The sequence below is a fragment of the Scyliorhinus canicula genome, chromosome 14 (genome assembly GCF_902713615.1).
Source record: "Scyliorhinus canicula chromosome 14, sScyCan1.1, whole genome shotgun sequence".
NCBI lineage: Eukaryota > Metazoa > Chordata > Chondrichthyes > Carcharhiniformes > Scyliorhinidae > Scyliorhinus > Scyliorhinus canicula.
The window spans coordinates 68,397,407-68,412,655 of record NC_052159.1 but is presented as its reverse complement, the minus strand read 5'-3'; the positions used below and the strand labels follow the sequence as shown (position 1 = coordinate 68,412,655).

The 15,249-nt window shown below is 43.0% G+C and overlaps 1 protein-coding gene across 1 annotated transcript in view; it reads right to left on the bottom strand.

Moving 5' to 3' along the window:
- The window catches only part of uxs1 (UDP-glucuronate decarboxylase 1), a 113,373-nt gene extending 100,153 nt beyond the window's left edge, over positions 1–13,220 (bottom strand). The window contains exon 1 of the mRNA XM_038818235.1: positions 13,055–13,220. Coding sequence (XP_038674163.1) covers positions 13,055–13,148 — 94 coding nt within the window. The 5' untranslated portion in view covers positions 13,149–13,220. The remainder of the gene's footprint in view (positions 1–13,054) is intronic.
- Between the last annotated feature and the right edge of the window lie 2,029 nt (positions 13,221–15,249).

Here is a 15,249-nt window from a genome sequence, read left to right as displayed (position 1 = left end):
CTTAAGAGAATCGTGACAAGGACTCCCAAGTCCCTGTGCTTTTGATTTCCTAAGCATCTTCCCATTTAGAAAATAGTCTATGCCTCCTTTTCTCCTTCCAAAGTGCATAACCTCACACTTTTCCACATTGGGCAAAGAAGTGGCAGACATTCTCCTAGCCTGTCCAAGTCCTTCTGCAGCCCACCTGCTTCCTCAATACTACCTGCCCCTCGACAGATCTTTGAATCATCTGCCAAGTTGGTCCAGAGTATAATGTTCCCCTTGGATCAAAAGGAAGTTATGGGGAGATCTGAGAAGTGTACAAGATTATCGATCTTTTCTAAATCCATCAACGAAAAGATGCTCCCATTAGCAGACGGCACAAAGATTAGGCAGCACTTATGTAAGTCTTTGGGCATTGGATACAGGAGAATCTGAGGAAGAACTTCTTGAAGCAACATGTGATACTGACCTGAAACTTGTTGCCTATGAGGGTCGTGGAATCAAAGGAAATCATGATTTCAAAAGGAAATAGCATGAGCACGTCAAAAAAAACTTACAAGGCTGCTGGAATAGAACAGTGGGAGGGTGGGGTGGATACTAACTGACAGCTAAACAGACTAGCTGGGCCAATGACTTCTTTCTGGTCTGTAATTAACTCTAATGGAGTACAGAGATGAGATCTCCTCTTCCCTTCCTCTTGAGCACGTGATTGTATGCTACAAGCCTGACACCACACAGAACTATGTATCTGAGAAACACGATGCTGATTTAAAGGTTGAAAGAATGTAAAATTTGAAAGGTTACAAAGTCTCTTCTTGTATGTAAACAGGCATGAAAAATCTGGCTCCAGGACAAAAGATGAACCATTGAAACAACGTTGCACGCACATGGTACTGCTTGGCTACATCTATTTCTGCAACAACTGGTCTCAGACAGATAGCCACAATATAACTTCACCATTAATAGCACAAAATTGGCAATTTCATTCAAAGGAAAGGATGGTGAGGAATATAATTCACGCTGGTTTAGATTAAAACATATTGTTATAAAATGTAAAGCTCAGTTATATTGGCTCAGTGGGGTGCTAGGGGATATGCCCTGGCGCTCATGAACCAAACTCCCAGCTATGGAAAAATAGCTCCGCTGCCTTGTGGATATCTCGGGACAGTTGAAGATTAAAGGAGTAAACCCTGACAAAATAAATTTGGAGTGCAGCCCAAAGGCAGGCTGATGTTCGAATAAGTTATCTTTCTGACAACTCTTGTAACCAAGCAGGTTCCAAACATAGTGCTTTGCATTTCTGTGGTCTCAACTCGGGAGGTCCAAAGGGGGAGCCTGACTTTTGGGCAGGCCAGAGTCTCCATAAATTTTACCAAGACTTATAACACAAATGGGAGGTAGCAGTTACGAGTTATAAATCCAATTCAATTGGCATGGGTGCCATGGGCTGTCTCTGACAGAGGGAGAAACTATCATGCCCCAATGGTCATCCATCATCCCCTCAAGTCTGGCATTCCTGACCAGTAAGATACTGACCCACCATGATCCATGTGCTTCAATGGGTGTTTGGAGCTTAAAAGCTTCTGCTCAACCAGTACATTGAATTGAAAACACCAGACAAAGAAATTAAACAAAAATAATGTCAACTCTTAAGAATGGCAAGCTTGAAATGTCAGGACCACATGCCTGAGACAAGCAGGTGACTTGCAGCTGCTCAATAGTGCACTCAACAGCTGTGATCAACATGGAACTTGATAGGCTGAACATCAATATAACACCCCTCCAAGAGACCAGGCTCACTGACAGCAGATCTCAAAGTAAAGCATGGCACATTTATCTATCAGGGGAAGAGTTCAGAAGAAACTTATAAGTTGTCGGCATTAAATGTAAGAAACTTGCTGCTTTTGATGATAGATCCTCCAACAAATGGTTCAGAACATGCTCTCTCCTTCCACCTCTGTATAAATGGTTCAGAACATGCTCTCTCCTGCCACCTCTCTACAAATGGTTCAGAACATGCTCTCTCCTGCCACCTCTCTACAAATGGTTCAGAACATGCTCTCTCCTTCCACCTCTCTACAAATGATTCAGAACATGCTCTCTCCTTCCACCTCTCTACAAATGGTTCAAAACATGCTCTCTCCTTCCACCTCTCTACAAATGATTCAGAACATGCTCTCTCCTTCCACCCCTCTACAAATGGTTCAAAACATGCTCTCTCCTTCCACCTCTCTACAAATCATTCAGAACATGCTCTCTCCTTCCAACTCTCAAGTTAAACAGGACCAGTTAACCCGATGTGCATTTATTCTCCAGTACAGAGCTCGCTCCTCCAGAGGCAAAAGACCAGTTTCATGAGCAGCTTGACACTGCTATCAGCAGAATCCCCAAGGAAGTGCATCTTTCCCGACTGGGGGTTTTCAATGTGGGGGGGGGGGGGGATGATGTCCTGCCTTGGACATCATGGTGTGGAAAAAGATCAATGAGAATAGACTTAGACTACTTGAACTTTGCTGCTACCATGAGCTTTGTGCAACTAACCTTCTTTCATAACGTCTGCTTTTGACGATAGATCCCCCCACAAATGGTTCCGAACATGTTTTCTCCATCCACCCTAAATTCAAACAGGACCAGTTTATTCTTCAATAAAGTGCTCCTCCACGGAGGCAAAAGACCAGTTCAATGAACAGCTTGACATTGATCCTGCCATAAGATATTAGAGCCATCTAACATCAGGGCATTAGCATCAGCTAATCTGATCATCATTGGAAGTTGCTCAGTGTGATCACCTCTTTCCATGACAACATGATGGGCAAGGTCAGATATAATGGAGCAACTTTGAGATCCTCAGTGAGGTCAAACGGTTGTGTGCTGACATCAACACTCTTTGGCATATTCCTCACTTTACTACTGACAAATGCATTCAGGTCACCTACCAGTGTGTCTAGATATATACCAGAATTGACGGAAAACTGGTCATCTTTGCTCCTTGAGACAAAGTGCTCAACAGACAGTTGCTTGATGCTAACAATTCTGCACTAACATTCCACATTGAGAAACACTTGCAAATGGACACTCTCACTCACCTGTAGTTTGACCATCAGCATCAGTAAGATGAATATCATGATCCAGGATATATTGCCATCTATTAGCATTGACAATGTGACGCTGGAGATTGTTAGTAGCTTCACATATCTCGGCTCCATAATCACCAACAATCTGCCACTTGATGCTGAAATCAACATACGTATCACAAAAGCTGCAGTTGTTATGTCCAAGCTGAGTAAGAGAGTGTGGAACAACAGCAACCTGACTGTGAACACCAACCTGCAAGTCTAACAAGCCTCTGTCCATAATGCACACCTCTACAGTGGTGAGACCTCGACAGGGGAAAAAGGCTCAATGGATTTTATATTCACTGTCTCAGATGTATCATTCACACATCTTTCAGGGCACGATCGCAAACCCATAGGTCCTGGAGTATGGCTAATTCCATCAGCATACACTCATCAAGAAACCAACGACATCTATGATGGCTCGGCCACCTTCATCGGATGGGTTAAGGCCACATACCTTCTGAATGGCAAATAGGTCAGAATCTTAAACTCCTTTGCATCCATGCTACAACTGCAAGGACACCCCGAAGTGAGACATAAAGATGGTGGACATTGACACAGACAACTGCGAGAGTCACTGACGATAGTATCCTCTTGAAGCTGACTGTTGGGAAGGACATTGTAAGAAGTCTTACAACACCAGGTTAAAGTCCAACAGGTTTGTTTCAAACACGAGCTTTCGGAGCGCAGCTCCTTCCTCAGGTGAATGGAGAGGTATGTTCCAAAAACATTTATATAGACAAAGTCAGAGATGCTGGACAATGCTTGGAATGCGAGCATTTGCAGGTAATCAAATCATTACAGATCCAGGGAGAGGGATAATCACAGGTTAAAGAGGTGTGAATTGTCTCAAGCCAGAACAGTTGGTAGGATTTTGCAAGTCCAGGCCAGATGGTGGGGGGTGGATGTAATGCGACATGAATCCAAGATCCCGGTTGAGGCCGCACTCATGCGTGCGGAACTTAGGTATAAGTTTTTGCTCGGCAATTCTTACTGTGCTCAAACCAGTTCAACACCGGCATCTCCACATCAGGGAAGGACATTGGAAGACATGAGCAGAAGCAAAAAGTTCAATTGGTTGAGAAGAGGTCCCAGAGAAAACAGACCAGCAAATCGTGCACCTTCTCAGCCCACTATGTTCCTCTGCAGCAAATGAGTGAGGAACCTGAGCCATGGCAGGTGATTCCGAGTGGACCACGATGGCGCAAATCATTGTCTTACGAGATGGAAGGCTGTCAGAGAAAGTTCTTAAGTGAAAAATATGCTGATGCATAATAGAAGTTTTAATGGATTACAGTAATTGACTGCAGTATAGTTATTCCTGCTCAAAAATGTTCAGACTTTACAGTGCGGAGACCTTTAGATATGTGTTCATATTCTGACAAACATTGTTCCATTCTGACTTTCAAGAGATTGACAATTACTCAAAGGAAAACACTTCTCACATTGCAGAAAATATTTTTAATTATTCACAGCAACTAAGCTAACATCCCAGAGATGGATAAATACAGAAATCAGATATCTTGTAGATCTGCCAATGCTGCCTGATTATTGCACCGAATACGATAGCTTATTTCAGCCTTTTGCTTCAGTGCTCACATCCTTTTGATATCTAGCTCGGTCCTTTGACTCTGCTTTCAATTGGTTGCCGCAATGCACCTACATCTGCTCTGGTTTTTACGCCGTACAGCCCTCCAGCCTCCACTTTCTTCTGACCTCCAGCCTCCACACCTGTCATGGAGCTTCTTAGATGACCTCCAACTGTGTATTTCTCTTAAACACATTCTTCATCTCACGTCTTCGGCATACCTATTGAAGTTTTTGGAGCTCATTGGCAGTTAGTTGCATTGCTATGGAAATGACTGGAACTCCTTGAGCAGATTGGCACTGTGTGTCCAGAATGGTCAACTGTGATTCTGGAAAAACCTGCAGTTGTTTGGTACTCTTGAAACAGAACTGCCCCATCTCCTGTTGGCAAAGCATCCTCTGCAATTGAAGTTGTCAGGATGGATCGCAGTAAGCCAGAATATCTGGTGATGCTAGCATGTCATTGATCATATGGCATGTTTGCTCTTAGTGTGCATTCCAACACTACGCATGAGCCTACTTGAGGTTTTGCAGAGGCTCTTTGACCGATGCCAGGTTGGACAGAAATTTAATCAACTGGTCCACCATGTGCACGAATGTCTGGAGGTCTGGAAAGGATAATGGGGTTTGAAACTCATTAATACCTTTGTTTTAGAATCATAGAATTTACAGTGCAGAAGGAGGCCATTCGGCCCATCAAGTCTGCACCGGCCCTTGGAAAGAGCACCCTACTTAAGCCCCCATCCTATCCCCATAACCCCACCTCACCATTTTTGGACACTAAGGGCAATTTATCATGGCCAATCCACCTAACCTCCACATCTTTGGATTGGAAGGAAACCGGAGCACCCGGAGGAAACTCACGCAGACACGGGGAGAATGTGCAGACTCCACTAGTGACCCAAGCTGGGAATCGAACCTGGGACCCTGGAGTTGTGAAGCAACTGTGCTAACCACTGTGCTACCGTGCTGCCCTTTTGTGCGGGTCCGCTATGATGAGGCTGCTTTGATTGAACAACAGCTGTTTATTAATAACACATAATTATGCACATATATACAGGATACAGAAAAAGTTGGAAAAAATCAGCAGGCCCGACAGTATCAGTGGAGAGAAAATCAGAGTAAACGTTTAGATTGGGTATGATTTCTTCAGAACCATAGAGACTCGAAACGTTAACTCTTTCTCCCTTCATACATGCTGCCAGATTTGCTAAGTTTATCCAGCACTTTGTTTTTTTTAAAAACTTTCCAGCATCCACAGAATTTTGCTTTTATTATACAGTCCTGACTATGTGTTATCTTCTCATTGACTTCTACCAGACTCACCACTACACTCTACTACTCCCATGTGACTCTATATCATAATGTGGGCGCTACTGCTTCCCCAGTCCCACATTAACCCTTACAGCCTTGAACATTCTAATACTACATACAACATCCAAAGTGCATTCTTGCTGGTTTCTTAATGAACAGATTTTCTTTTTTACAAAAGCTTAACGAAACTTAATAAGTCTTAACTCACTCCATTTGCATGAGTCCTTGGGGAATGGAAAAGTTGATTTTCAGTATCTGAAAATAGGGACTAAGAATTGAGTCTGATATTGCAGGGAGTAGAAGATCGTACACTTGTTCAAGATGACGGGGGTGGGTGGGAATAAGGCACTTGATGTACAGGTAGATTGCAGACAAATTGTACCAATGTAGGTAATCATTCAGCTGATTTTAGAGACAACTTCACCCCTTCTCCAAATAAGGTAAATACTGTATAAGAATTAAAATGAAAGTAGGACAAGTTTTGCTTTGCGTCCTCAGTAAGAAATTGAATTATAAATGCGACAAGCACAGAATGCAACAGAATAATTCATCAATTAGGAATGGACAATAAATGATGGCCATGCCAGCAATGCCCACATTCCATCCAAAAACTAAAGACCAGTCAGTGGGTGCTTCCTGAAGGTTTCAGCAGAGGATAATAAAATAATTGAACTGGAAAACAAACTTCATGCATCAGCTATTACATCCTGCTCAAGATGATCCAAAAGCAAAGTTAAATTGCTTACAAAACTATTACACAAGAGACTGAAAAAAGCATGCAAGAATAGTGTTATTTTCAAATAAAAAAGTGCTACAATAAACTTTTGGCTATTTGATGAACTCTTCTTTCCAAATCTCTCAGCATAACAAACTAGCCAAGAGGTTGTGTAAGCAATTCTCTGCCAATACAAACTGGAGAAAGATGGACACTCAAATTTTACTCTTGTAACAACTGACCTGGAAAAATTCTGAGGTACTAATAGGCAAGGAGAAATTTGCCAGTTTAATTCTGGATAAAATCTAAAACACATCTGGTTAACCAAACAATTGTTTTCTAAATTCAAACATTTTCACACAACACGAAAGTCTGAGACAGCATTACGTAAAGAGAAAGGGTGTGTGAATCATTATTGTTGGACTTCTTTGTTGGAGCACTTTTTGGCAGAACTGCTGCAACTTGTCCGACTGTCAAATAAGCATCAGTAACTCTAGCAGCATCGATTGTGACAAATGCAGAGAACTGTCGAATTCTCCATTTTTTAAAATCAAGGACCATTTTACACTCATTTCCTTAATGTTCAAGCATGTTCAAAATTGTGTAATGACAAAAGAATGGGAACTCCAACTGAAGACATCTTCAAAAAATTATTTATTATTATTTTTTATTATTAAAAAGCAATCTCGGGTAAAGAGGACAAAAGCACAAATCTCATCAGACATGAGACACCACTGCAAACTAAAATACATAGAGTAACATTTGGAGCAAGTTAAATGTTGCATTAACAATGCACCAGCATTTATGTAGCATTTCAGTGCAAACAAAACACCAGGGAGAGTACTAAGTTTATTCCTACAAGTCCTCATGGGGAGTTCTCAATCTCAGCTATGATGTGGGTGGAACAGAGAAATATGAATATAAAGTGACTCTTGCAAATGTGACTGATGGTTACAGAAGCACTGACAGGGGCACAAAAGTAGATGTACCATTGGTGCCAATATAGCATTAGCACATTTTGCTGTCAGCAGTGTAGAAATGGTGCTCGCTGTCTGTCCATCACTGACAGCTGCTCACAAATATTTAGCCTGCTTCCCTGAGGCAGCTTGCACTATTTAGAGAACATTTCCAGTAACAGTCCCCCTCCAGGGGACCTGGCTTTCAAGGCTCTTCAATCAGATTAAAGATTCTCAGAGTCTAACGTAGGAAGTATGCATCAGATTTAAATGTAAAATTGTGCACAGAAAATGAAATAAAGATTGAAAATAAAAATGAAATATATTGTTCAAAATTTCCAGCACTAAATGAAGGAATCAGATTCAGAGGGTGCTTTTCAGTAGGTATGAATGTTCATTCTATTAACATTTAATTTGCTCCTGAATAACAAGACCCAACTTTGTCCTATTCAGGAGCAAAATGTCTCTAACCTCAACTTCAGGATTTCCATGTTTCAGTGTGCATGTGCATACTACTGATGTTGATCTCCTGTTTTCTTTCTGACAATGGTGAATGCTGATCATTACCATGGCAAATTCCAAATTATGTTTAGCTGCTAGGTCAAAATCCTGGAACTCCCTTCTTAACATTGCTGTGGATATACCAACACAAAGAGTGCAAGAGGAGCCGAGAGTTTAAAAGAGCACGAGAGGAGAAAGCTAAATACAAATGCTGGTTCAGAGAGTGATGTGGGGTGGGGGTAGGTTGTATTTTGTAAATGTTATGTGTGGGATATATTTAATTATCAAAATGTTAACATTTGAAAATTTGAATAAAACTATTTTTTTTAAAAAGTACTTGGATCTACACCTTAAGTGCTGTGATCTACAGGGCTATGGCTGGGTGCAGGGAGATGGGATTAGAAAGGGCACATGGGTGTCCTTGGGCTGGCATGTACACAATGGGTTGAAAGGCCTCCTTCTGTTCTGTAACTTGTCTATGGTTCTACAACACTCATGCATTTTAAGAAGGTAAAATCAAAGTAAATGTGGCTAGTTTATAAAGATGGAGTTGAGGGAGAAGTTCAGCATTGACTTTATTGAATGTTCCAGAGGAGGTTCAAGAGGGCTCCCAGGGTGCTTCTTTCATAGTTTTGTATGTTAAATAGATTTAATATGATTTGCTATATTGCTCTACCTCCTCAATGATAGACTTGGCACTGAACAGTATTTCAGCAATAAATTCTAAAATAATTTAAATGTTTCTTCACTTCCATCTCCCCACTCCTTTTTGGAGAGCCTTTAAAGCAAGGTCTTATCCAAAAGACAGCCATTTCAACAATGCCATACTGCAATGAAATATCAGCACACATAATGTGCTCATGTTCTTCAGTGGGGCTTAAAACTAGAGATCTTAGATTCAATAGTTGTAACGCCATCATCAACTTAGCCAAGATGACATTGGGCTGAAACTGAGGAACCACACTTGGAATTTTGTACATAAGGATTTTCATGGCAATTGTTCAGAAGCACAAATTTGCCCTGGGCAATTGCCCTGCGTTGCAACCCATCCGAAAATGTTATTTAAATGGCAAACTTTGGATATCCCAACAGCGTTACAACAATAGTTACTGAGAAAAAGTTTGAAAAATTAAAACCTCTGCTAACTTCTGGGTAACAATTATAATGACCCACACAGATCCACTCCTCCCCCTCCCCCTCCCCTCCCCCCCCCCCTCAAAGTTCAACTAACTCCTCCACCCCGGTATTCCTGCCACTCCCAAAGGATCCCACCTACCACAGGGGGATCCCACCTACCACAGGGGGCTCCTCCTGCAGGCACATCTGACCCCATACCCACTTGAAATTCAACACCCCCCCTCACCGCAACCCCTCCCAAAACTCAACTCCCACCCCCAGGCCCAACCTCCCAGCCTGACAACTCCCCCGTTTCCACCAATCCAAACCTCTCCCCCCAACCCAATACTTGACCCGACAATCCCCCATACCCAACCTGACCCCCACCACCTCCTATACCGGACCCAAACTCATCACTCCGCCGCTGCTAAAATAAGACACGCCTGAATCCAATACCTCCAAAAGCAGCCACCCCCCACTCGGCCAGAGTCCCTCCCCATGACAAGCACGATCAGACATCCCCCCTTCCCCCGCGGTCTAACCCCCTCCGATACATGACCCATTCCTAGGTCCCAAGGTCCATCCCCCTCTGTTTCCACTGGTGGAGGGTCAGTAACAATAAGACTTTAAAATTTGTTTGTTCACAGGATAAGTCACTGGCTGGGCCAGCATTTATTGCTCATCCCTCATTGCCCTTGAGAAGGTAATGGTGAGCTGCTTTCTTGAACTGCTTTAGTCCATGTGTTGTAGTAGGAACAACAATGGTGCTGTTGGGGAGGACATTCCAAAATTTTGGCGCAGCGACAATGAAATAACGGTGATATGCTTCCAAGTCAGGATGTTGTGTGGCTTGGAGGGGAAGTTGCAGGTAGTGGGGTTCCTTTTATCTGCAGCCCTTTTCCTTTTGGGTGGTAGAGACCATGAGTTTGGAAGATGCTCCGAAGGAGATTTGGTGAGTACCTGGATTGCAACTTGTAGATGTTACACACTGATGCTACGATGCACCAGTAGAATAAGGAGTGAATATTTAAGGTGGTGGATGGGATGCCAATCAAGTGGGGCTGCTTTGTTCTAGATGGTATCAAGCTTCTTGAGTGCTGTTAGTGCTACACTCACCCAGGCAAGCAGGGAGGATTCGATCACACTCCCAATTTGTGCCTTGTAGCTAGACTTTGAGGAGTCAAGGGGTGAATTATTCTCCACAGAATTCCCAGCCTCTGATGTGCTCTTGGAGCTACAGTGGTGGCTGCATTGGCTAGTTCAGCTCAGTTTCTGGTCAAAGGTAACCCCGGAATGTTGACAGTTGGGGATTCAGCAATAGTAGCGCCATTGAATATCATGGGAAACAGTTAGGTTCTCTCTTACCCGAAATAGTCATTACCTGGGACATATGTGACTTGCTATTTATCAATCCAAGCTTGAATGTTATCCAGGTCTTGCTGAATATGGCACAAATTGGTTCAATATGAGGAGTCACAATTGCTGAACATTGTGTCCACCATCCGCAAACATCCCCTTATGGTGGACGGATGGTTATTGATGAAGCAGCTGAACATGGTTGGGCCCAGTACACCACCCTGAGGAACTCCTGCAGTGGTGCCCTAGGACAACAATAACCATCTTCATAAAGCTCCTGAACATATTTCTGAACTACATCATTAGCTTTTAAGAACCTTTAGAAAATATCAATAACCATTTGAATAATTTAAAGCAACTTCTGATTTAAAAATTCTCATCCTTGTTTTCATATTCCTCCATGGCCTTGTACTTTCTTATCTCTTATCTCATTCAACCCCACCTCGGAGATATCTGTAATCCTCTAATTCTGGCTTCTTGGTACATTCCCATTTATAATCACTTCACCACTGGTGACTGTGCTTTCAGATGCCTTTGGCCCCAAACTCTGGAATTCCCTCTTGAAACCACTTCACATCTCTTTCCTCCTTGAAGACATTTTTTAAAACCTATCTCTTTGACCAAGCTTTTGGCAAAAAATTCTGTATAGCTATATGTTGTCTGTGTGGATTCTGAAAGGGAATGGTAACTATAACATTTCTATGGGTTTAGTATTCCTTTAGCAACAAAAGTAAGTGTTTATTGCATTGAAAGAAAAAGAAAACTTGAGAAGCTTTTTGCAGCGTACTGCTTTGAATCTATAAATACGTCACGAATCAAACACGTCAACTCCATACTTCTAGACTGCCTTGATGCACTGCAATTCGCATATCGCCACAAGTAGCCCACAGCAGATACTATCTCCTTGGTCCTACACCCATCTCTGGAGCATCTGGACAACAAGGACTGCCATATCAGACTACTATTCATTAATTACAGCTCTACCTTCAACACCATAATCCCAGCCAAGCTCATATTCAAACTTCAAAACCTAGGACTTGGCTACTCCCTCTGCAACTAGATCATTGACTTCCTGACCCATAGACCACAATCAGTAAGGATAAACAATGACACCTCCTCCACGATAGTCCTCAATACGGGGCCCTGCAAGGCTGCATACTTAGCAACCTACTATCTTCCCTATACACACAACTGTGTGGAAAAAGTCTGCTCCAACTCATCTACAAGTTTGCTGATGACACAACTGTAATGGGTCGGATCTCAAACAACTATGAGTCACAGTACAGGAGGGAGATACAGAACCTAGTGGCATGGTGCAACGCCAACAATCTCTCCCTCAATGTCAGCAAAATATTGACCAGGAAGCGAAGTGTCATACATGCCCTGTCTGCTTCAATGGTGCAGAGATGGAGATAGTTGACAACTTCAAACTCCTAGGTGTACATATCACCAACAATCTGTCCTGGTCCACCCACACTACGTAACGACCAAGAAAGCACAACAGTGCCTATACATAGTCAAGAAACTAAGGAAATTCGACATGTCCCATTGACTCTTTTACAGATGCACCACAGAGAGCATCCTATCTGCCTGCATCACAGCTTGATATGGCCACCTGCTTGGCCTAAGATCACAAGAAACTACAGAGAGTCATGAACACAACCCAGTCCATCACACAAACCCACCTCCCATCCATTGACTCTGTCTACACCTCCCGTTGCCTTGGGAAAGTGGGCAGCATAATCAAAGACCCCTCCCACCCGTGTTATTCTCTCTTCCATCGGGCAGAAGATTTAGAAGTCTGAGAACACACACTAACAGATTCAAAAACAGCTTGTTCCCCATTATTACCAGGGTCCTGAATGGCCCTCTTATGGACTGAACTGATCACCTGGGCATTGTCTCTACTTTTATAGATATATGTATTTAAATTGTGTATTTATTGCACATCCTACGTTTTTCTTGTATGGAACGATCTGGTTGGACTGTCCATAGAACAATACTTTTCACTGTACCTCAGTACGTGACAATCTAAAAACTCTACCCAAACATACACATAGAAAATTTGAACCAGCAATATACCCTTAACAGTGGAAAGGGTGGGCAGAATTAATAATGCTATTTAAAGTACCTTCCCTACAACTCAGTACCTTCTACCCTGCAGACCCCTGCCCTCGACCCTGTGCCCAGCAAACCACTTCCCCTATTCCGACGCCAATTATTCTACCCATTGCCATCTACTCCTTCCCATATTCCCCAACTCTCCTGCCTACTACCCCTCTACCTTGCAGCCCCTCCCCCCTCTCCCATCCTTTGGGAACCAGACCTTGCTTTCCTCTCACACTCACAAAATGCGACTGAGTGGCAAGAAGGTGAGCGGACTTTGTTCTACAGGCTGATCTCGTACTCACAGGCTACGTATGCAAGCAGTGCAAGTGCGATCAAGAGCTTTATCATCCTCCGATTGATGCCACTAAACAGAGCCGTCAGGCGCTTCTTTACCATCCTCCGCTGCCCCAACCGCCTTGTTTACAGGTTGGCTCACTGCGCATGTGCGGCCAGCCTCCGGCATTGTGGGATAGCTTTGGTCCTCCCAACAGAGAGCTGATTATGATGTTTGATCTCGGAATGATGAAGAGGGAACATGGCAAGATTACAAGAAGACGCGTGAAGAATGTTGCTTTTCTTTTCCATTATCGTAATTATATTTCGATTGCAACATATTGTGATACAATTATTCAGTATCATGCTGTGCATAGCAGCATTGTACTGCCTTTCCAAATCAGCTATTACTGTCCTGAGGGATACTTCAACTAAAACATGCATCCCTTTTCGACAGGCATTTGTTTATCCAGTCCGTTTTTAACCAATAATATTTTATTCCATCACTTCCGAGGCAAGAAGAAGTTGCCCAAATGTTCTTTTTTGATGTTCCAATAAAGTAGCTATAGTCCCAGATGACCACAGGTTGCATTGCCATTTTGAGGGGGAGAGCTGATTGGTGGTGATTTAACCTGAGGATCACCACACCTCAGGCGAGGGGCAAGGTTGAGAAGGCCGGTCTTCATGAATAACACCAGGCAGCACAATGTTAGCCTTGCTCTGCATCACAAAACAGATGTCCAGCCAACTGAGCTAAACCAGCCCATAAAATATATCAGATTATTATCTTTTACGGTTGTATTTTTTGATATAAGATTACTAAATTTTGGGACTGTAGCTTTAATTATACGGTAGATGAGTGTTTTTCAAAACTTTTTTCTGGCGACACATTTTTAAGAATGGCCAACTCTTACAACCTTTCCCACATTCACAATAGATTTTCCACTGCTACTTTTAAAAAGTCACACTCATTGTTGGCACTTCTGTATATTAAATGTAAATGCTGTAAATTGCGGTGCTGTTTCATTTTAAAGGACAATTCTATCCCGACACCTTCCTAAAGGATGTAATTCAGTATTATTTGATTATTTTATATCTTCACACCCATTTTTCGCATTTGGAGAATTGCCTGCAAGCGCTGGAAAGATTAACAGGCCTCAATATTGCACAGTTTTAACAACGTCATGTTCACGCGTTCAAAACCTAACATGACCTCGGATAAGAAATTAAACTTAAAACTTCCACTTCAGAAACAGGAGCCCTAACTGCTGAACAAAAGACATGGTCAGACAGAATGTCACTGGATGCCTGTCAGTACCGTTTCCCAGGTAAATATGTAACAGACTGAAAACATGCTAAAAGAAAACAATGCTGGGCACAACTCAGCTGACCGATATGTGCAGGCGCATTCCATTCCATACACCTACAACATTGTACCAGCTCCTGTATACGTGAGTGTAGTTTAGTCGCCAGCTTAGGCCATGCCTGGCGGACAATTGAAGTCCTGATCAAGCTAGAAGCAAAAGTCCTTGTGGTACAAGAACCAATTCAGCTGATGGAGTCCATGTAGCCACACAACAGAAACAGCACCTGAGGAGAGGGGGTGGATAGTGGCGGGGGAGGTGGTAAAAAAAAGAAGTGTTCTTGAAGGACATGAGCCCTGGTGTGGAGAGACAATTTTGAAGTGGAAGGAGTGAACATGGGTTTGTAGGGGTTGGAGAAGGCTGTATGTCCGGGTTAACTGAGAGAATGATAAAGGGCATGCAGGGTTTATTAGTGACACACTAAAATCAAGAAACAAATACAGATCCCGACGCTGAACACAGTAGCAGGAAATGCCACCCACAGGGTTTTAGAGGTCACTAGCTGCAAACTGCCCCAACGACACTGTGGCACAGAGAAGCAAGAAAGTCCATAGCAACAGCTTCAGCGTCAGCCTCATGTGGTCTTTGGGGATCACTTTTGGTGACCCATCCGCGGGACGCAACCCCCACTTTGAAAATCACTGTGGTAGATGAAAGGGTCATGTGACCTGCACTGACAGCCAGATCATTGCTCAGCCAAGCACCTCCCCGTCACCTGTACCGACCCCACAGCAGGCTGTTCCTTAATTTTCTCCATGAGTTGGTCACCCTGGCATGGGTGGTTTAATTAGTAGCAATCTGAGGTAGATAATAATAACCTTTTATTGTCACAAGTATGAAGTTACTGTGAAAAGCCCCTA